Source organism: Alexandromys fortis, unplaced genomic scaffold (genome assembly GCF_014885135.2).
Source record: "Alexandromys fortis isolate MF-2015 unplaced genomic scaffold, M_Fortis_MF-2015_v1.1 scaffold_216, whole genome shotgun sequence".
NCBI classification, from domain to species: domain Eukaryota; kingdom Metazoa; phylum Chordata; class Mammalia; order Rodentia; family Cricetidae; genus Alexandromys; species Alexandromys fortis.
This window is the reverse complement of record NW_026068089.1, coordinates 299,161-322,073: the sequence shown is the minus strand read 5'-3', so window position 1 is coordinate 322,073 and position 22,913 is coordinate 299,161. Positions and strand designations below refer to the sequence as shown.

General features: G+C 45.0%; 1 protein-coding gene across 3 annotated transcripts in view; it reads left to right on the top strand.

Annotated features, from left to right (window-relative positions):
* Racgap1 (Rac GTPase activating protein 1) overlaps nucleotides 1–11,342 on the top strand; it is a 29,985-nt gene extending 18,643 nt beyond the window's left edge. For all 3 annotated transcript variants that reach the window (XM_050122420.1, XM_050122418.1, XM_050122419.1), the window contains exons 9-17: nucleotides 393–523; nucleotides 2,601–2,765; nucleotides 5,807–5,902; nucleotides 5,983–6,181; nucleotides 8,461–8,566; nucleotides 8,711–8,843; nucleotides 9,098–9,221; nucleotides 10,354–10,459; nucleotides 11,135–11,342. In XM_050122420.1, coding sequence (XP_049978377.1) covers nucleotides 393–523; nucleotides 2,601–2,765; nucleotides 5,807–5,902; nucleotides 5,983–6,181; nucleotides 8,461–8,566; nucleotides 8,711–8,843; nucleotides 9,098–9,221; nucleotides 10,354–10,459; nucleotides 11,135–11,210 — 1,136 coding nt within the window. In that variant the 3' untranslated portion in view covers nucleotides 11,211–11,342. The remainder of the gene's footprint in view (nucleotides 1–392; nucleotides 524–2,600; nucleotides 2,766–5,806; nucleotides 5,903–5,982; nucleotides 6,182–8,460; nucleotides 8,567–8,710; nucleotides 8,844–9,097; nucleotides 9,222–10,353; nucleotides 10,460–11,134) is intronic.
* The last annotated feature ends 11,571 nt before the right edge of the window (nucleotides 11,343–22,913 follow it).

Below are 22,913 nucleotides of genomic sequence, written 5' to 3'. Positions count from 1 at the left end.
GAGAGAGAGAGAGAGAGAGAAGAGAGAGGAGAAAAAGAGACAGAGAAGGGGGGGGCAGAGAAGTGGGGAGAGAGGCAGAAGCGAAGCTGACTCTCCGAGAGGAAGATGGAAAAAGAGAGCGAGAATGGGTTTCTTAAAAGCCTCTTGAGACAAGGCTACCCGCTTGCTGCTGCCCTGGTGTGTGCTGTCCTTTACTCCTCCTGGCTAGTCAGTCAGTCTGGTGTGCCACTAGTAGAAAATTGGAGCTTTTTGGGAAACTGTGTTCACTATTTATTTCTAGTTATATTAATAGCAAAATTAAAAAGGAAAAATATGAAAATTAAAACAAAAGTGGGATTAAAATACAGGATGAAAAATTTTAGGACAAAAGTTTAAATTTGATTGTTTTCTAGGTCCTTTGCAACCTGTGAACAGTGACTCTGCTCTGAACAGCAGGCCCCTGGAGCCAAGAACTGAGACAGACAATTCAGGCACACCTCAGAATACTGGAGGCACACGCCTACATGACTTTGTCTCAAAGACGGTAAATCTGGGATGACTTCATTTCCTTTGAGGCAGTTAATTTGTTTTTGAAAATGGTCTCATTCTTGTAGCCCAGGTTGGCCTCTAGCTCTGTTGTGCCTCCTGCTTTAACCGCCCAAGTGCTGGGCTTACAGCACCTCACCACCACTCCTATTTATCTTTGTATTTGGAGGGAGCAGATGCCATTTTGTATTGAGCTTGTTTATTTCTTTGTTTTCAAGATAGGGTTTCTCTGTGTAGCCCTGGCTGTCCTGGAACTAGCTCTAGAGATCAGGCTGGTCTCAAACTCAGAGAGCTGCCCCTGCCTCTGCTGAGAGTACTGGAATTAAAGGTCTGCGCCACCAGCACCTGACTAATGTACAGATTTTTAAGGCTATTTTTCTTCGAATTTGCCAAACCCATAGCTCATGTGACTCACATCCTAATCAAGACATTACATATTATTTTATGTCCATAAAGTTATCCTGCATGATATTGGTGATCTTAATGTGGGGATCAGCTCATTTGGAGCTACCCAGTGCGGGTGCTGGGGATCCAGCTGTGTCCTCTACGAGAGTGATGCATGCTCTTAATCACGCCCCACTGGCAACTTTCATGCTGGAGTTACAGGTGTGAGCCACCATTGCCTGGCTTCATTCATCTGTTTAAGTCCACTGACATTTAGTATATTCATAGAATTGGGTGTTTGTCGCCATTGTCAATTTTAGAACATTTTCACCACCCAAATCTATACCTAATAGAATTTCCCCCACCATTTTGTGCTACATCAGTATCCAGTAGTTAGAGGCTACCATTATCCACACCACTCGTGTCTATGGATTTGCCTGTTTTAAGACGTCTCATGTACTTGAGGCCATATGGTCTGTGCACTTTTGCGTCTAGCTTCTTTCATTTGCTCATCATTGCTGTAGCCTGTGTGTTTCATTTCTTTTTATTTGATGATGTTCCACTGTATCAAAAGGATATGCCACATATTTATCTGTTTATTAGTGGATAGACATTTAGGGTTTTCCATTTTCAGCTACTAGAAAGAAGGCTATTTGCACACATTTTATGTAGACCATTTTCATTTTTCTTTTTCTTTCTTTTTTTAATTAATTAATTTATTTATACAGTATCCTGCCTGTAGGCCAGAAGAGGGCACTTAGATCTCTTTATAGGTGGTTGTGAGCCACCACGTGGTTGCTGGGAATTGAACTCAGGACCTCTGGAAGAGCAGTGAGTGCTCTTAACTGCTGAGCCATCTCTCCAGCCCGACCATTTTCATTTTTCTTGCATATGCATACTTAGAAGTGGAATTAGTGGGTCATACGGTAACTATGCTTAACTTTCTGAGGGGCCTCCAGACTTTTCCCTTATGTGTATTTTATATTCCAATCAGTGTTATGTAAGAGTTTCGGTTTATGTTTTGTCAGCGCTTGTTACTAGCTGCTTTTAACAGTGACATTCTTTATTGGAGAATTTTAGACATGAATACAATGTGTTTTGATCATATTCAGCCCCTCTACCACTCCCCTAAACCCTGACTACCCTCAACAGTCCCACTCTCAACTTCATGTCCTCTTTTTACTGAGTCTAATTAGTGCTTCCAGTGTGTGCATGGGTGTGAGGATTCGTACACTGGAGCCTGAGCAACTTCCCAATGTGTGTGCATGGGTGTGAGGATTTGTACACTGGAGCCTGAGCAACTTCCCAATGGCCACACCTCCAGAGAAAATTGACTCTTCCCCTCTCCAGCAGCAGCATGCGTGGAGGAGGGGCTCACAAGGACCCACCCTAACTGAGGGGATAGTGTTAGTCGGTGACTATTACCTTTTTAAAACTTGGTCTTTGCAATGGTTTCATTTTTGTAGCCCTGATCTGCCTGCCTTTGTCCCCTAGGAACTGGAATTAAAGGCATGTGCCACCATGACCAGCAGACCATTGCTATTCTTAAAATGAAGCAAACATGACCTACTTTTGAGAATTACATTAAAATGTGTAATGGCCTAAAACGTTGTTTTGTACATACTGTATTTAACACCTGTGGTTGACAATAACTTTGTTAATTCATATCATTCTATTGTGTCTATCTTCAGGTTATTAAGCCCGAATCTTGTGTTCCGTGTGGAAAGAGGATCAAATTTGGCAAGCTGTCCCTGAAGTGTCGAGACTGTCGTTTGGTCTCCCACCCAGAATGTCGGGACCGATGTCCCCTTCCCTGCATTTCTCCCCTGGTGGGAACTCCGGTTAAGATTGGAGAGGTAAGACTCATTGAAGCCAGCTGTCATTTGTTTCTCTTTAGTCTTTCAAAGGCATAGTCAGTTTTTAATTTTAAAATTATTGATATAAAATAAAATTTCCCTCCATGAAAAATGAATATAAGTAATAAAATATTGACCTGTGGCAGAATCTTGTTTAATAACCTTTTCCTCCCTTCTTTTTCCTCCCTCCTCCTCCCTCCTTCTCTCCTCCCTTCTCTTCCTCCTTTGTTCCTCTTCCCTCTCTTTTGTTCTCCCTCCTTCCTCCTTCTCTTCTCCCTTTTCTTTTTCCTTTCTTTTTTCCCCTCCTCCCTGCTCCTTCCTTTCACACGTACCCAGTGACATTTATTATGTATACAACATTCTGTCTGCATGTACGCCCACACCCCAGAAGAGGTCGCCAGATCTCATTACAGATGGTTGTGAGTCACCATGTAGTTGCTGGGAATTGAACTCAGGACCTCTGGAAGAGCAACTGGTGCTCTTAACCACTGAGCCATCTCCCCAGCCTCTAAACCACAGTTTTGGTGCAAGTGTCCTTGCAGAGTTTTAGCATCAGGACACCTATTGTTAGCATAGGTGATAAGCAGTGCATGTGTGACTTTTTTTTTTAAGATTTATTTATTTATTATGTATACAGTGTTTTGTCTGCATGTATGCCTGCAAGTCAAAAGAGGGCACCAGATCTCATTACAGGTGGTTGTGAGCCACCATGTGGTTGCTGGTAATTGAACCTGGGTCCTCTGGAAGAACAGTCAGTGCTCTTAACCTCTCAGCCATCTCTCCAGCCCATAAGGCATGTTTTTTTTTTGTTGTTGTTGTTATTGTTTTTGTTTTGTTTTTCAAAACAGGGTTTCTCTTTGTAACATCCCTGGCCTTCCTGGAACTCTTTTTATAGATGAGGAACCTGGAACTCAGAGATCCACCTGATGCCTCTTGAGTGCTGGTATTAAAGGCGTGCACCATCACCACCTGGTTTATATGTTTTAAACTGTAACATTTTAGTATTAAGAACATATACACTGCAAAATTACTTTAAAGATCTATTTTATTATTATGTATATGTGTGTATGTGTCTTTGAGTACTGAAGCCTCTCTAGCTGGAGTTGTAGGCAATCATGAGCCATGTGACATGGGTACTGGGAATTGAACTTGGATCCTCTGCAAGAGGACTCTAAACTTCAGACATTTCCAGTCCCACTATGAAATACCATAGCACTAGAAAGAATATTTGAGACTGGCCCTATGTCAAACCCGTTCCTGGTAAGGTACAGTTTGTGTATTGTCCGTGTTAACTCTGGAAGTCTTGTCTGTCCTCATTCTGAACGCAAACCCATCATCTTCTCATCTTTAGAAGTTTCCCAGGCTGTGTTTTTCCCTGCGTATAATTCTCATATAGTAGTTTTTGAGAACATAGTCAAATTCCATCATCACATAAAGTAACCGCTGACCCTTCTATATCTGGCTTTAGATGTTGATATATAATTGGGTGCAATGGGTTTGCATTTCGTTGAGTGCAAAGCCAAGATGCGAGTGGGAAAAGACTTGTTACCTGTATGTAGTAGGTAAGGCAAATATTGGGATCCAGTTTTCCCTGAACAAAGGAAAATAGTGATTCTACTTACGGAGTCTAAACATATTTACATTGGGGTCAGCTCATTCCAAAAGCACCCCAAGTTAAGGAGCACATTCCTGACTGTGCTCTGTTTAAGAAGAAAAGCTAGAGTACGCATTTTTGGGGGATGTGCTCCATTCAAAGTCACGATTGCACTTATGTAAAAGATTTAAAGTATGGTTAAGAGCATTTGCTGCTCTTGCTGAGGACCCATGTTTGGTCCCTACCAATTCATACACTGGACATGGTGGCTCGTGCCTGTTATCCCAGCACTCTAGAGATAGTAGGAGGACCAGAGTTTCAAGGTCATCCTAAGCTATATAGCAAGTTTGAAGCCATCTTCAGCTATAAGAGATCCTGTCTCAAAACAAAAACAAAGAGTCTTGGTTAATTTTCCTACCTTCATGGTGCTATGGATTTATACAAATCACACTTTTTCATGGGCAAGTAATAATGCCACCAACTCTAAGAACCTCCTCTTCTTTCACTCAAAGACAAGAGACAATAAGCAGCGAAGCTAGGCATGCACTTTGCTAACTGAGCCACACAATCCCTATGAGAGTATTTTAAAATTTTATTATTATTTAAACTATGTGTGGGGTGGAGTATGTGCAATTGAGTTCAGGTACCCTGGAGGCCAGAGATGTCAGATTCTCCTGGAGCTAGAGTTATAGGTGGTTGTGTGCCACCTGGTATAGGGGTGCTGGGAAGTAAGCTCAGGTCCTCTGGAAGACAGTACATGCTCTTAGCTGCTGAGCTATCTCTCAGCCCCTGTGGTGGTTTAAAAGAAAATACCCCCCCAAAGGGAGTGACACTTTTTGGAGGTGTGCCTTGTTGGAGTAGATGCAGTTTTGTTGGAGGAAGTCTGTCACTGGAGGCAGACTTTGAGGTCTCATATATGCTCAAGTCATGCCCAGTGAGACAGACCATTTCCTGTGGCCTGCATATCATGATGTAGCCAGCATCATGTCTGCCTGCACACTGCAATGCTTCCACAATGATGATAATGGACTAGACCTCTGTAAGATACCACATCAATTAAATGTTTTCCTTTTATAAGAGTTGCTGTGGTCAGGCAGGCAGTGGTGGCCTTTAATCCCAGCACTCGGGAGGCAGAGGCAGGGAGATATCTGTAAATTTGAGGCAGCCTAATATACAAGAGCACGTTCTAGGACAGGCTCCTAAGCTACAGAGAAACCCTGTCTCAAAACACCCTCCCCCCAAAATAAAAGCGTTGCTGTAGTTGTGGTGTCTCTTAATAGCAATAGAAATCCTGATTAAGACAGCCCCCAAGACTATTTCAAAGTGTACTTTGAGAATAGGAATTTAAAAACTGATATAATTTCCTTGTGTTTAATAGCAACTCTTTGCAGATGGTCTTCCTCTCTTGGTCTCCTTGGTGTAAATAACAAAGATCGTTTTTTTCCAGGGAATGTTGGCAGATTTCGTGTCCCAGACTTCTCCAATGATCCCTGCGATTATTGTCAGCTGTGTGAATGAGATTGAGCAGCGAGGCCTGACTGAGGTAAGAGTGGACTCCTGACAGGTAAGCTTGCTATTTGTGTTAGTAGTTTGGGAGTTCCTAACTGTTGTCTTTTATAATAGGCAGGCTTATACAGGATCTCGGGTTGTGACCGGACAGTAAAAGAGCTGAAAGAGAAATTCCTCAGAGTGAAAACTGTGCCCCTGCTCAGCAAAGTGGATGATATCCATGCCATCTGTAGCCTCCTGAAAGACTTCCTCCGGAACCTCAAAGAGCCCCTTCTGACCTCTTGGCTAAGCAGAGCCTTTATGGAGGCAGCAGGTGAGGGTGGATCTTCACTCCCGACTGTGAGTCCAGAGCCGAGCTTTGTTCACACAGTTTACAGTGCCTGGGATGTAGTCGGTGCTCATGTAGTTGGTGGGTGAATGACTGTATAAGAGATGACTCAGTGGCTAAGCACTGGCTGCTCTTGTAGAGAACCTGGGTTTGTTTCTCAGCACCCACATGATACCACCTGTAACTCCAGTCCAGGGGAATCTGACACCCTCTTTTGGCCTCTTTGGGTACGACGTGCATTGTAGTGCTCAGGCTTACATGTAGGCAAAGCACCCATGCACATAAAAATAAGGGGAAGAATTAAACTAAATAGGACTTAATAGGTGTTTTCTTGTTGCTCCTTGTTTTTCAGCCAAGTTTTAGGTTGTCCTTTTAAGCTCAGAACCATCTTTAATTCCTTTTCCACCACAAATCTTATTGGTACCCTGTAAATACACCTTAAATTTGATATTTATCACAAGTCATGGGACTTAACTGTCCCTGGAATATGCTAAGAACATGCTAACAGATTGTCCTGCCTGTCTGTGCCCTCTACCAGGTAATCTTTATACAGGAGCTGGCATGGTCCTTTTATACTCTAAGTTAATTGTTGTCCCTTTGTCGCCTATCTGTTATTTTCATTTTATTTTATCTTATTACTTTGGTTTTTTTTTTTTAATTTATTATGTATACAATATTCTGTCTGCATGTATTCCTGGAGGCCAGAAGAGGGCACCAGACATCACTACAGATGGTTGCGAGCCACCATGTGGTTGCTGGGAATTGAACTCGGGACCTTTGGAAGAGCAGGCGATGCTCTTAACCACTGAGCCATCTCTCCAGCCCCCATTACTTTGGTTTTTTGAGACAGGGTTTCTCTGTGTAGTCCTGGCTGTCCTGGAACTCACCCTGTAGATCAGGCTGGCCTTAAACTCAGAACACCTGCCTCTGCCTCCTTAGTGCTGGGATTAAAGGTGTGTATCACCATGCCCAGCTTTCCTATCAGTTTTAGACTGAACTCATCCATAACATGGTTAAGAAGACCCTCTATGACTTGCCTCCTGGTTATGCCTCCAGTATCATTTTCCATTATACTTTCCTTCCTCTTTTTGAACCCTGGAGTCCTGGATTTCTTAGCATATTCCTACCTCAAGTCCTTCACGTTTGTTAGAGTTTTAGCCCCAGCAGTTTCTCCTTAGGTGTCTCTGTAACCTTAATTCCGCCCTCCCTCCCCCAGTTTCCTCAGAAACACCTTTCCTAAGCCAGGTTTGATGACATAGTAATCCCAGCATGTGGGAGGGGGGCAGGATTGAGACCAGCTTTGGCTGCGTGGTGAGTTTGACACTAGACTGCCTGAGACTCAGTTACAAAAACTAAACAAACCCTGCCTTCCAGCATCCTGCTTGCCTTCTTTTCTTTATCTCACGTCTCACTGCCCGACACATGATCTGTTGCTTGTTTCTTTCTTTTTTGACCAACTCTTCCAGTACACTGTTTATTCCATGAAACAAGGCCCCTTTTTGGTTTGCTTTAGCCTCACATTTAAAATAGCACCTGGTAGCCAGGCACTGGTGGCATGCGCTCACCATGGCACTCCTTTAATCCCAGCACTCGGAAGGCAGAGGCAGTTGGATCTCTGTGAGTTCGAGGCCAGCCTGGTCTACAGAGCTAGTTCCAAGACAGGCTCCAAAGCTACAGAGAAACCCTGTCTTGAAAAACCAAAAATAGAGCTGGAGAGATGGCTCAGTGGTTAAGAGCACTGCCTGCTCTTCCAGAGGTCCTGAGTTCAATTCCCAGCAACCATATGGTGGCTCACAACCATCTGTAAAGAGGTCTGGTGCCCTCTTCTGGCCAGCAGACATGCACACAGACAATATTGTATACATAATAAATAAATAAATAAATAAATAAATAAATAAATAAATAAATAAAAAAGAAAAACCAAAAAGAAAATAAAATAGCACCTGGTATATAGTAGGCCCTTAAATGTCGAGTGAATGAATTCCTTATTGATGGTTAGCACTGCGGTTACATGTCTTCCCAGCAAATAGGTTGCCAGCTGCTTTCTCTTACAGCAGTGGTGATTTTTTTTAGGAAGTTCTGGCTTCTCATATTGAACTGCTGGCCAGTGTCCTGCTTGTTAATGAGACTGGAGTCTGATGCTGTCATGAACCTCTCAGAAGTTTCAGAAACTCGGTGTATAGATGAACCTTTGTGGTCGATAACTTGGAAGCTGCTGTCAAGGGGAAGAGTCTGGTCTTCTTAGTGCTTTCTTTTCATTACAGAGATAACAGATGAAGACAACAGCACAGCCGCCATGTACCAGGCTGTCAGTGAGCTGCCCCAGGCCAACAGGGACACATTAGCCTTCCTCATGATCCACCTGCAGAGGTCAGCACAGCAGGAACTTGTCTTGGGAGTTCAGAGAAGATGATGTGGGCCTTGGGAAGTGTGGACTGAATGTTCTTATACAAAAGTTATAAGTTGATTATATTTAAGGGAATAATACGTTTTTAACTGTGTTTGTTTGTTTAGAGTGGCTCAGAGTCCAGATACTAAGATGGATATTGCCAATCTAGCTAAAGTCTTTGGCCCTACAATAGTTGCTCATACTGTGCCTAATCCAGACCCAGTGACAATGTTCCAGGACATCAAACGTCAGCTCAAGGTAGGGGTGCAAGTGCATGTGCACACACACACAAGCATATACAGAGGTACATAAAATCCAAGCTTTTGTAATGCACTAGTGTGGCATGATGGCAAAAAGATAAGCCTTGCATGCTGGGCACATGCACTGGCAGGCTGTGCCAGGAGGATTGTCACAAGCTGGTCTACATTTCAAGTTCTAGGTCAGTCTGTCCTGCAGAGTGAAACATAACAAGAAGGAATACATGAAGTAAGCCTTCCTTTGCTGCCCGTTAGGTGGTGGAGCGCCTGCTTTCTCTGCCCCTGGAGTACTGGAATCAGTTCATGATGGTGGAACAAGAGAACATTGACATCCAGCGTGGCAATGGAAACTCAACACCACGGACACCAGACACTAAAGGTCAGTTCTACACTGTGCTTGCTTTTTCAGGGCCTTGGCCATGTGCCCATTTCCCTGAGTTTGCTCCAGCTTTTTGGAATATACGGGACTGGGTGAAGTAATGAGCACCTTCAAAATCCCAACACTTGGAAAGTAAAGGCAGGAGGATACAAAGTCATTCTCCGCTACATTTTGAGTTCGGGGCCATTCTGGGTTACATGAGACCCCTTTCCCAACTCCTCTAATCAGCCACCCACCACCATTATATTTATCTTGAAAATTCCAACAGTTTTTCACAGCTAAAATCAGTACTACACCCAGTACCATGAATATACCCTAAGGGTTATTTCCCGTTTTAGGTTTGTTGGAATGTTTTACTGATCAATTTTATCTTTTTTTAAGTATTTATTTATTATGTATACAATATTCTGTCTGTGTGTATGTGTGCAGGCCAGAAGAGGGCTCCAGACCTCATTACAGATGGTTGTGAGCCACCATGTGGTTGCCGGGAATTGAACTCAGGACCTCTGGAAGAGCAGGCAATGCTCTTAACCGCTGAGCCATCTCTCCAGCCCTCAATTTTATTTTTTGAAAATTGTCATTACATTTTATTTATTTTTATGTTTGTGGGAGTATATGCCATGGTATGTTTTGTGGGGATCAGAGGACAACTTGAGGGAACTGGTTCTCTCCTCTCACCACGTGAGTCTAGGGATCAAGGCCAGGTCATCAGGATTGGCGGCAAGTGCCTTTGCCCCTGAGCCATCTCCCTGACTTCCCTTTAGATTCTTATGCCATTTATGTGAGTAGAATCATTTTATTCCTATCACATAGACATATTAAAAGATTCTTTTTAAGAAAAGTGTTTTGTTTCTTCTTACATGTGTAAATTTCAAGTGTTCAAATGTTAGATGTATGAAGTTTGATACTTGAGAATGGTCTGAATCAGGAAGTGAATGTCAGCTATTCATTGAGTAGTTGTTTGCATAGTTCAGAAGATTCAGGAATGAGTTACAAAACAAGGGCTAAAGGGCCTGTGAAACTGCCAGATGTCCAATCCACCCTTCAGAAGGCAGTCCGTGTAAACGTCCATCTTGGCAGGTACTTTGTTTTCCCCCTTTCTCTTAAAAACGTATCTGAATTTTACTTGAAGTGAGCTTACTGGGGCCTGTGACCACTCCTGAATTTCAACTTGTCAAGACTCCTTTATCAAGTTCGCTGTCACAGAGATTGTACAACCTCTCCAAGAGCACTCCCAGGTATGCAGAAGTGTGTGTGTGTTTGTATACATGTACCCTCATGTATGAGCTACAGCAGCATACTCTAGGAGTCAGCTCTCTCCTACTGTGTGATTCCTAGGAATTGAGCAGGCAGTCTCAACAGCCCTAGAATTCAGGAGACTGACACAGGAGATTTGCCATGAGTCCAAGGCCAGTCAGGGCTATATAGTAAGGCCTTATTAAAATGGATGGATGGTTGGATGGATATAGTAAGGCCTTATCTAAAATAGATAGAGACAGACAGACAAAAAGAATAATTGAACTAGAAGTAACCAGATGTTAAAGGAAACTTCCTGTAGAGGCTGAATGAGGTTCTCCACTGTGAGCCATCATATTGGGTGATCAATAGCACCTTTAATTAGCTCTTAGAAGTTTTCTGTAACATTATAATTGTTTATTCAATATTTTTATAGAATACTTTTTTTAAACATGTGTATTTGTGTGTGTGATGTGTGAGGGCATGTGTACCATGGCACCCATGTGGAGGGCAACTCTGTGGAGCTGGTTCTTCCCTTTCGCCTTTTCTGGGCTCCAGGGATCGAGCTGAAGTCTCCATGTTTATATAGAACGTCTTTCCTCATGGCACCATCTCACTGGCCCTGTAGAATACTTCTGGTTCATTCTCTCTAATTTGTTGTTTTGTTTTGTTTTTAGATTTGGGAACAAAAGCAAGTCTGCCACCAACTTAGGTCAACAAGGCAAATTTTTCCCTGCTCCGTACCTCAAGTAAAGCCATTTCTGCTGGTGTCCCAGCATTTACTGACCACAGAACACACGTGTTTATTCCGCAGCCTCCTTTTTATTAGTATTTTAGCCTTTTTTAGGCTTGAAATAAAGTTTAATGTGCATGAGTTTCTTATTATATAGCTCCTGTTCCTCTGGTGACTCAGCAGCACCTGTACTAGTTGTTGGGAGCTTTCAAATAGGAGATCTTTACCAGGCTGGAAGGGTAATGGGTATTGCTTTTGACTCTGGCGGGGGTGGGGAGTAACCCTTTGGCTTAAAGCCAAAATACTGCTCATAAAATGACTTTCCTTTAGTGTCACTTAGACAATGACAGAAATCCTACCTTGTGGGTAAAACTGAGTTGTCTCAGGACAAGAAGTTGCAGAACAGGACAAAGAGCTAGACGGAAGCTGCAGGAAGGCCCCCTCTCAGTGCTCCTTTAGGAACCGAGCAGTGGCATGGAGCCCTCCATGGGGTTGATAGGCACTGACTTGAGTGTGCTCACTCCATTTGGGTTCTTAGGTCTGCGTCGTAGACAGTGCGCAGTGTAATCTGCAGTCCTGCATCTCTTAGTCTCTGTCAGCTTCTCGCGGGACTTTTGGAGTTGCTTGGGGTCAGAGCCAGATTGATCTAAAGCTAAATGCATTCTGGTGACTCACCCTCTTGTTTTATTTTAAAAGTCGGTGTGTAGTAAGCTAACAATCAGAAGACTGTCAGCATTTTCATATGACAAAAAAGCTAGTTGCTTCTGTCTTTGCACTTTGGGTGGTGTGCTTCTCCCGCTCCCTAGAAGCAGACACATGTATGTGAATGTTGGCTTTTTGATTAGTATTTTTCCAGTGTCTAAATGGCTTCCTTCTCTAGGATGTTTTCTGACTCAATACTAACTCTTATCTGTAAGACATATATTTGGAATATGATGTGAAAAAAATAAATAGTTTTTCGAAATGAATGTGATGTTGGTTTTCTTGTGCAGGATGGTAAAGTAACCTTCAGCACCTTTTAGAAAATGTCTTCCCTTAAAGTGTTTTGAGTTTGTTCATCTCTATTTCCCACCTGAACCTTATGTCTGCCTGTAGGTCTTTGTTTCTCCTTTTTTTTTTTTTTTATTAAATCTGTTTTTCTAAACTGAAGTCCTAGATTTGTTATCTTCTTGTTTGAAGAAAGCATTTTAGACAAAAAAAATAAATAAATAAACTTTTAAAACTAGTCTTTAGGGATCAGAATGGTGCAGATTTAGAGAAAAAAATTGCGGCTGGCTGGCTGCCTGGAGCCTGCTTCCCTGCTGGAAGTGACTCTGGAGTGAGCTGGGCTGATTAACTGAGGGCACCTGCTCCTAGAACTCTGAAGCTCTGAACAGAATGTATCCAAGATTGAAGGCAAACAGTCCTGGCTTAATATGTAACAGTGGAGAGAGGAGGCAACCTACTGGCTTTTTTCCCAGGAGGGGGCAGCTCTCACAGCAGGGCCCATCTGCCTCAGCAAATTGACAGAAGATGGGTCCCATCTCCCAGACTCCCTCCTCACACATGCCTGCTAGGCTTTTTTTTTTTTTAACTTTGTCCTAGATGGTACCTCTTTTCTTCTGTCTTTGCACGTTTGCTCTTCTGTAGCATCCCTCCAAGGCACACTTGAAGTCACTAATGTAGAAGAAGCAATGGATTGTGTAGTGAAGGCAAGACCACCCTATGCAGGAATTGATGACCCGTTAATGAAAAAGAAAATGGTTTTGTGTGTCAATTGTTGGCAGCCAGTTGCTCAGGTTTTGAGCTAAGCCAGAGGACCTTGGCCATGAAAATAATTTTGATTCTAGCAAAGGGAGTGTACCCATTTTCAGCTTCAGCACTGCCTCACGTCTAACAGGTCGACTAGTAAGGGCCTTGTTAATTAAAGGATCCAGTGCTTTGAAGTGGCCGGACTGTTATCTTTTGTGTCTAACCCTTTCTCATGCTGCCTCTCTGTCCGTCTTGTTTTAGACCATGTCTCACTGTGGCCCAGGCTGGCCTAGAGTTACTTCAACTTTGATGCTAAAACTGAATTGTTTTTGTGTTTATTTTGGAGGCAGTGCCGCACTCTATATCCCTTGGGCTTGCTGTGTAGACCAGGCTGCCCTAGCATTCCTGTTTCTCTAACTATAGACATGCCACCATACCATGGCTAACGGAATCTTTAAATCTTAAAGCTCAATTTATGCACAACTCCTGGTTTGACTGACAGCAACAATTTGTGTTCATTGCTGGGTGTTTAGCCACGGCTTCTTAAAATGAATTTGTATCTGGGCTTGGTGGTGGCACACACCTTTAATCCCAACAGAGGCAGGTAGTTCAAGGCCAACCTGCTCTGTAGAGAGACTGTCTCAACAAGCAGTAAGGCTGAATTTGTGTTGGGTGTGGTGACTCACATCTTTAATTCAGGTAGTCAAGAGGCAGAGGCAGGCAGGTCTCTGATTTCCAGGCCAGCCAGAGTTGCACAGTAAGCCTGCTCAAAAAAAAAAGGAAATGGTGAATTTACCATCTCTATGAACAGAAAGCACTGGGTTTTATTACCATTAGGATGGGCAGCTGATTTGCTGGAGAAGAAAGTCATTTTTGGCAGCAAACTAAAAATGTGCCAATGCAAAGAAAGGGTTCTTCATGCCAAAATTATTAGGCAGCCCCAAATGACAGGCAGGAGCATAGCGACTTGCTCTTTTTCTTTCTCCTCCTCTATCTCCTTTTTTTGGGTGGGGAATGGGGAGGCAGGGTCTCTATGTAGTTCTAGCTGGCTTGGAACTCGGAGATCTTGCTCTCAAGTGCTGGCATTATAGACGTGTGCCGCATGTCTTGTGCTATTAAAGGAAGCACTTTATGGCTTCTCTTTGTTGTGTTAGAATTGTACTCTTGTGTCTTGAGGTCATTACTCAGTAAAGTAGGGGTTGAACACGAGCACTGTGACGCCATGATGGACCAGTCTGATCACTGAGTGGTTAACAGGCAGGTAGTGTAAATCAGAGAGCAGTTCATGTACCAGGGAGGACAGCGGCATTGGTGTGAAGAAGCCATCATGCTTACTCACAATAGACACAGCTTAAAACCTGTTTTAAGTTGTTTATTTGTGGCATTTTCCATTTGATATTTTTGGGTCATGGTTGACTAGGGAATTGAAACTGCACAAAATGAAGCCACAAATGCTAGTAGCTCTTATACCCATGCATTGTGCATAGCCTCATACATTATTCTACATATACAGTGTGCCCAGTGTGGGCTCTCGTACCCATGTATATATGTGTGGCTGCATACATTATTCTACACATACAATGTCCGTTTGGGGTGTATTGTTCTGTTTGGAAAACAGTGGTGTTCTTAATGGTGCATTATTTTTTCTAGGGCTTTCAACACGAATGGGAAAGAGCTATTGTGGAAGTCCAGGTTTGAGAAGTGAATGTGATCACAGTCAGCTCAACTCACACAGTAGGTTCTCAACCAATGAACTTTAATACGGTCTTGGTGATGACTCAGCTTTAGCCATTGGTAGGATTCAGAGAAAACTTAAGCCTGTGGAGCTGGGCCTATTAGCATTATGCTTTTAGTGTACACAGAGTTTGGAGAATGACCACTTAACCTAAGAACTTGGTAAAGTTTTTAAATATGCTTCCTGTAACTGGTATGTTTTGTAAACAATGGAAGGCACCAGGCCAGGAGCTCCCTGGCTTATGTAACTCATTAGACCTTGATTCTCAGAGCTGTATTTGTTGATGGTTTCTATTCATGAAGTCGGGTAGAAGACAGCCAACGTCACCAGTAATAACCTTGTAGTATGTTAGAGCTTTGTCCTCTGGTCATGTAGGATGGGAAAGAAGGCCACTTTGGGGACTCATGGTTGGAAGTGGGGACTTGTTTGTTTGGGTTTTGTTTATTTGATTGTGAGCTAGTAGCTCGCATACCTCATGCTGGTCTCAAAACTTGCACTGTGCCTGAGGATGACCTTGAATTTACAGTCATCCTGCCTCTGTGTCCAGAAGGCTGGTATTACAGCTGTGTACCACCACACCAGTTTATATGGCATTAGGGCTCAAGCCTGGGGTTTCCTGTGTGTACATGCTAGGCAGTCACTCTGTCAACTGAACCAAATCCCTAGCCCTCATTTTGTTTTTATCCTGCACTCTCTCCCCCACACAGTTGGCCACCCTGACTCAGACACAAGTGGACATGTAGGCTTCGGATGAGGCACTTGCCGGTTATTCCTGCTCATCTTCCTGCTGAAATTAAGGACAGAGTCTCCTTAAGATCTCTAGGACTTACGAAGTACTTTCTTTAAGTTTATTTGCATTGTGTTTTGAATGTTGACCTGTATGCATGTATATGCACTAAGTGCATGCAGCTGCCCACTGAGGCCAGGAGAGGACATCAGATCCCCTGCAAATGGGGCTGCAGATGCTTGTGGGAACTGGGAATGAAACCTTGTTCTCTGCAATAGCAGCAAGCACTTTTAACTGCTGAGCCCTCTCTCCAAGACTCTAGGAAACTTAGTGTAGTGATTTACCCCGTTTTGTCCTGTGACTTGATCTCAGCATGCTGTGTGAGGGCAGAAGGTATGGGTGCTGTGTCTCAGTTGGTAAGTTCAGTGAGATGATTTGGCCAAAATGCCTACAAACTATAGTTTACCTGGGAATTCCATCTCTTAGTCTCATGTCAGCAATTGTGGATGCCATTGCAAACTTCTTATTAACAGAGTCCTGCTAATGGTATTTCATACCTGATAGTGTAAGTTGCCTTTACTTAGGTCCAGTGTTATTTGTATCGTCAAATGGTCAAATAGTAAATGAGCAAAGGGCTTGGTGGCATAAGTTTAGGATTCTAGCAATGTAGGAACCTTGGCTATTTCACGGCTTGACTGAGATTGTGAGTTCTAGGTCAGCCAGCCCAGGTAACTTAGTGAGACCATGTCTCAAAATTTAAAATTAAGGAACAGGACTGGGGAATATAACTCAGTGAAAGAGTGCTTGACTAGCATGTGTGAGACCTCAGTGGTTCAAACCTCAGAACTGCCCAAAACAAACTACAAAAAAACAAAACAAGAACAAACAAACAAAACTGGCTGCTCTTCCAGAGGATCCATTCCAAGGATCTACACAGTTGCTTAAAACTGTAACTTCAGTTTCTGGGGTCTCCGAGGGCAACAGGAACATGTACACAGACATACTTGCAAATAAAGTACCCATGCACATTAAATAGACAAAAAGCTGTAGTGAGAAGTGGCCAGCGATCATTTATATTTCAGAATTTTCCTTTCTTAGGATTGTAAGAACTAGGTCTCATTCCTGAGCTAAAGAGATGCTTTGTAAGTTGCATCCAGTCTAGCTAGAGTCAAGACACTACTAACTGTATGTGGATATAGTTCAGCATTCTCAAGAGGTGACTCGGAAGGAGCAAGGGTGGCTCATAGTGTAGGGACAGAGGATGGGGACAGATTTCGTACTGGTTGGGGTATTGCTCGGCAGAATGGAGGACTTGAACTTGGTAGTCCTGGGCTGTTTTCTGTCTAGGAGAATGAACAGGTATGCACACGTGAGGTTGGTCCTGGTGCTTGTCTGTTCTCAGGCCACCCGTGCGTGGCCTCTGTGCTATGAAGCTGAAAGCCAAAGCCAGACAAGTGTGAGCCACGCTGTCAGCCAGCGGATTAGCTCTTTGGCATTCCCTCTGAGTGGCATTAGCTCGCACTCCGACTCATGTTTACCATCTGGCTTTGAGTAAGACATCTTGGAGTGCTCTCTCCAGCAGCCTGTGCTGTGCCAGGGCTTTCTGAGAGTTGCTCAGCTTTCCCCCTCATCAACCCTGGGGCCTGGTGCTCTCCACAAAGTCCTCAGTCTGTTGTGTCCACATGTGTGAATGCCTGGCATCAGAAGAATTCGTTAGACCTTAGAGATGGGGAAATGAGCTTCAAGCATAAGCAGTCAGTGTGCTTAATGGTCCAAGGTCTTCCTGTTGTCAAAACTAACAAGTGGCTTTGTCCTCAGGTGGGTCGTTCCTACACAGAGGACGCACTCTGCCTGCGAGACGAGACGATATGCTAGGAGATGCAAAGGGGCTGGGATTTCTCTCCCCCTTTGGAATGCAAAGCCTGGGGGTGAAGATGCTTAAAGGGAGCATCTTTCCTCCCAGGGAGCTGGCTGCTCTCCCTCCTGGGCTAATGTGCACTGACTAGGGCTAAATGCCTGATGCTGCTGGATGGCATCCAGCCCCTCAGCAAAGCAGCCACACTGGAAATACAGCTGCTGGCATTAAAGGGCTAAGTCCTCTCCAGCTGCTCTGCTTTAACGGAACCTCCCGCGGTCAGGCAGCTTAAGGGAGCTGTCTTAGTTGGGTTAGAGGAAATGACTAATCTCTACATCTTCTCATAATACTGCTTGGAGGCTCTGGGGAAGATAACCTGGTGGGGTGGGAAGTGGCTGGATAATGGTGTCAGAGTGCTCATATCGCGGTCCTGCAAGTGCCAGAGCTGAGCTGTGCCATGCAGTAGTGAACCTCCTGAGATCTCTGGCCACAGCAGCTGCACCATACCTGCACCACATCCCAGCTCCCAGAAAACCTAAAGCACTCTGGCCCAGGCACATATGGCTCTGTGGAGGATAAGGGTAGGAAGCTACAAGACCAAGGAGGCAGGAAGAGGCTCTGGCATGTACCAAAGAGTGAAAACTGGGGGAGATGAGGGAGGCCATGCAGTTGTGTCTAGAACTTGAATGGGACAATTGAGATGGTGGAGCTGGCGCAAATCCTGCCAGCTGGACATTGCCTGCTATGCTTTGGGCAGTGTGTTGGCTACGGAGAACTCCAGTGGGCTCTAGCACTGACAGAAGTGTGACACGGCACGGGCAGAGTGACTACAGTGAAGCCAGCATGCTCAAGAGCATGTCACGTGTGCAAGGCCCACTGGTGTCTGATTTGAACAGGGATGGCAAATCGAGCCTGTTGGCAAGAAGCCAAGCTTGGGAGCATTCACCATCTTCACATTTCAGACAAGGAGCGGCTGCGGTGATGAGAGAGGGCATCCTACAGCTCACCAGCTGCAGAGCGCCATGTCTCTAGCTGAGGTGCAGAGCACTAGGAAAGAACCTGGAGACTGCTCTGCAGTGAGCCCCCCCATGTAAGATGGGGGTCCCTCAATCCTTGCTCTTCTGTCCTTACCCTCCTCCCCAGACCTAGGGATCAAGGTCTCTCTTCCTTCCTCCCCAAAACTGCACACAGCTGCCTACAGAGCAAGACAGGAGTTAGGAGGGTGGGTGGCTGATGGGCCACTAAGCTTGCTCCAACCCAGCCTTGGACAGATCTACAGCTCCACTGCCATGGGCCATCGGGTTGAAGAGAGGATGTGTAGGACATGTCTGGAGCTTCCCTCTCTTGCTGTCCTGTCTTTCCCCATCCCAGACTTCAGGTCCTGTCTACAGCAGAGGCAATGGCATGGCTGTCTGCTCAGAGTTCCAGGTGTGAAAGACGCCCCTCTCTATCTTTGTCTGTTTACTTGTATGCCCCCTTCCTCTTTGGGTGTCAGACAATAATGTGGAAATATTCTGTTATAAAAAAGAATTATGGGTCTGGCTTGCAGTGGTTTGTCTTGCCTCTGTAAAAAGGATTCCAATGCATGGCCTGCATAACTTGAAAACTGTCCTTTTAGTTAGGGTTTCTATTGCTATGACCATGGCAACTCCTATAAAGGAACACATTACAGTTTCATAGGTTCAGCCCATTATTATGGTAGAAATGGTGGCATGCGTGTAGATGTAGTACTGGAGAAATAACAGAGTTCTACATCTTGCAGGCAACAGGAAGTGATCTGTCTCCCTAGGGGTAGCTTGAACATAGAAGACCTCAAAGCCTACTCCCATAGTGACACATTTCCTCCAACAAGACCACCCCTCCTAATAGTGCCATTCCTTTTGGGAGCCATTTTCTTTCAAACCACCACACTGGCATAGCAATAGATGGGCAGTGGGAGGTGCCATCCCATTCAGAGGAAGACTTGAGGCCTCTCAGGACGCTTCCAACTTGGCCTTTTGTTCCTATTAAATCCTGATTTAAAGAACCAAGATTTGAAGGAGAAATGATCATTTCATTGATTATAAAATGTGCTTCAAAAATAAACTGTTAAGGAGACTGGAGAGATGGCTCAGTGGTTAAGAGCACTGCCTGCTCTTCTAAAGGTCCTGAGTTCAATTCCCGGCAACCACATAGTGGCTCAAAACCATCTGTAATGAGATCAGGTGCTGTCTTCTGGCTCCAGGCATACATGCAGACAGAATACTGGGAATACTCTATACATAATAAAATAAATTTTTGAAAAAAATAAAAAATAAACTGTTAATACCTTGGGAGACTCGAGGCATCTTACGATCAATGGACTTTTTTTAAAGATTTATTTATTATGTATTCAGTGTTTTGCCTAAATATCTGCCTGCAGGCCAGAAGAGGGCACCAAATCTCATTACAGATGATTGGAAGGAACCACCATGTGGGTGCTGGGAATTGAACTCAGGACGTTTGGAAGAGCAGGCAGTGCTCTTAACTGCTGAGCCATCTCTCCAGCCCCCAATCAATAGACTTTTACAACGAATACTTTGTGTTTTCTTGTTGGCTCATAAAATAATGACATATATTCCTATATCCCATGTTAGTTTGATTAGAAGTATAAACTGTTTTGTTAGTTGGTGATCTGCTACCTTGCCATGGTCAAAGACATGTTAAAACAGTTCCAATATGTGGTGATTTGAATGAGATGCCCCACATAGGGTTGTGTGTTTGAATGCTTGGTCCCAGGTGGTGGGACTGTTTGGACCTTGTTGGAGGAGATATGCTGGGGGGGGGGGGCGCGGGTGTGCTTCAGAAGACTTTAGAAGCCTGTGCCATCCCAGTAGCTCCGTCTCCCTCTGCCTCCTGTTCATGTCTCATCATGGCAGCTCGCAGCTCTCACTCCAGCACTGTGACTGTCTGCCTGCTGCCGTGCTCCCCACCATGATGTTCACGGTCTGTGAACCCACAAATAAAATGTTTTCTTTTATAAGTTGTTGGTGTCCCTTCACAGAAGTGAAGCAACAGATGTGTGACTAAGACACACTAAGCTAGTGTATGCTAAGGGTGGAGACGTGGAGATTGAACCTTGGGGCTTAATCCTTAGCACCAACTAACAAGCAAACCCCAGGGCACCCCTCGTCTGAGCACAGCTGCTCCAGGAAAAGTGGAGACACTAAGATTCTCCACACAACAGTAGACAGGCAACTGTAACTCAGGGCCAAAAATGTATCCCAGACATTATCCCCAGAGCAAAGACTCAAGTAGGAAGAAACACTGTTGGACGGAGGTTGGGTACGTTACAGATTATAGTCGTAAAATGAGCAGGGCATGAGTGTCTCTTAAGATCCTTGTTTAGTTTGCTCACCAAGTCCAGACACCCAAGGAAGGTCTATCTTTCCCCAAGCGGACTGTGATGACTCGATGCCTATAATGTCATCACTTTAGAGGCCGAGGCAGGAGGATTTTACGGGTTTGAGAACTGCCTGGGCCACATAGTTACATGCTGCCACTAAATGAGACCAAGAAAGAGAGACCAAGGGATAGCTGTGACTTGGGAAACCATGGGGGAGGGGATGAAGCCTCCAGCATGGGACAAGACACTGAAGTCAGGGAAACTTGCCCTGAAATTAATAGACTAAAAATATAATTTTGTTTTAAAAGGCCTTCCTGTGACAGTTACTCAGATAATCTTGAAGAAAGGTGTTGAGGGCCAGGGCATTGGGGTAGAGTGTGTGGGAGAAGAGGAGGAGAGCCGGAAGCTGACTGTCTCTGCAGTCACCTCGGGGAGAAATTGGGAGGCTGGCTCAGTTTCCAGCTGGAGAAACGTTCAGCCTGTGGCTCTCTGTGCCCTGGTCGGAGTTCTGGCCCATCTGCAGGTTGGGGTGGGAGTCAGGGTCCCTGCGTGACTCTGAACGTCTCCCTCCCTGAGAGTCACTGCGTCGTCATCTGCCCTAATCAGAGCTCTGAGATCCCATTGTTCGTTTCTGTCTTTTTTTTTTTTTTCTGTCCACTGCAGTCTATTAATTAGTGCCATCAGACTCCTGTAAACCCCTTCACTAACAGTGCCTGGCCTCCTCAGCTTGCTGAACGTGACTGTGCCTTGTGTGGCTCTCCCTGAGAAGTGATTGCAGATCCTGGCAAAGCCGACCCCCTGCCACAGCTGCCCAGAGTGGCCACAGCGTGGCTAGATGCTTGCCTTGATTAGCTCTTAACTTCCTCCCTGCCTTTCTCTGACACCGCTGCAGCCCAGCCCTATGCCTTTCCTGTCTCCCATCAGGAGTTCAAGGTCACTGGCAAGCACATTGGTCAACTTGTGGTCATTTGATGGCAAGGATATTGCTCCATGCTGTACCTCAAACCTCGGATCTGGAACTGATGCTCTGTCTGTGTTTCTCCTCTCATCACTGCTCCTTTATTCCTAACTATCCAATTCTGTGCCGTTTGTTGTATTGAAAATGTTGGAAAAAGCCCAGTGTAAGTGCAATGAAAAGACCAAGAAGAAACATTCACATACTGTGAACAAAGATTGCATTCCTAAACAGAAAACACCCCAGACAGTCGCCACCAAAAGGAAGTGAATCAAGGGGCAGTGTCCTAGATGACGAACTACAACTGACCCTTCAGCAGGAAGAGGCTGGGCTTCTTCATGCCCAGGAGGTCCCTTCTTATAACCCCTGAAAACAGTCGGGTCATACAGCAGGACAGTGGCTGAATTAGACCTGCTGAGGGTTGCCCACCACTTTGGGTGTATGTGGGCTTTTGTTGCTCTCTGTTGGAGACAGAGAGTCTCTGTTGTCCAGGCAGATCTCCAGCTCCAGACTCAGATTCTCCTGCCTCAGCCTCTAGAGTGGCTAGGAGTTCTTATGGCTTATACTGTCACCTGTGGGGTCTTCCTCCAGCCATCATGGAGAGATAGTCCTTACCCTCACCGTTAGCCAGTGTTGCTTCAGCTGACTGACCTGAGTTGTTCAGTTGTTCGCTAACACCAACAGCCCTGCCCTTGGCTCCTGGGAGAGGGTCCTGTGAGAACATGGACTAGAAAGGGCTTTGTGGAAAAGGTTCTATGAATTACTCTTCAGATCTCTCCAGACTTCCCACCTAGCAGAGTTATAAACCCAGGAGACCAAGGCCATTGTAAGGCGTGGGAATTAGCTGGGGGGGAGGGGATGTCTATGAAGGAAGAAGCCTCCACACCCAAAAGGGCTGTGTTTAGTTGTCCTGGGGGGGGGGGATGCAGGGCAGAGCCCCCTGGAGTGAGGGGCTTGAGTTTCTTCTGAGGCCCCAAGCTGACTTTAACTGTAGTTGATGTGGGTCCAGAGGTTGGGTGTATCTGCAGCCAACTGTAGGCTATCCTGGAAACTGGCTCAGGCTCCCACAGGCTGTGAGGAACTAGGATTGTAAGCCAGCTCGGGAAAGCCTGTAGGTGCAGAGGTCTGGAGTCTTTGGTGGGAAATGCTCCTGTGCTTTCAGAGCCCCCGAGTCTAGATGTCCCCTCTAAGCACTCTGGAATCTGTTCTGGGCCTTGCTGGTTCACATGTAAGCCTGGGGTTCTGCAGGGCAGGCATATGTGGGGACTGGGCTGACTTGGCGCCCATGGTGTAGCCAGCCTTCACAAGTGAAGCCAGCCCTCCTCCCCTGTGTGCTCAGTGCTTCCCATTTTACCT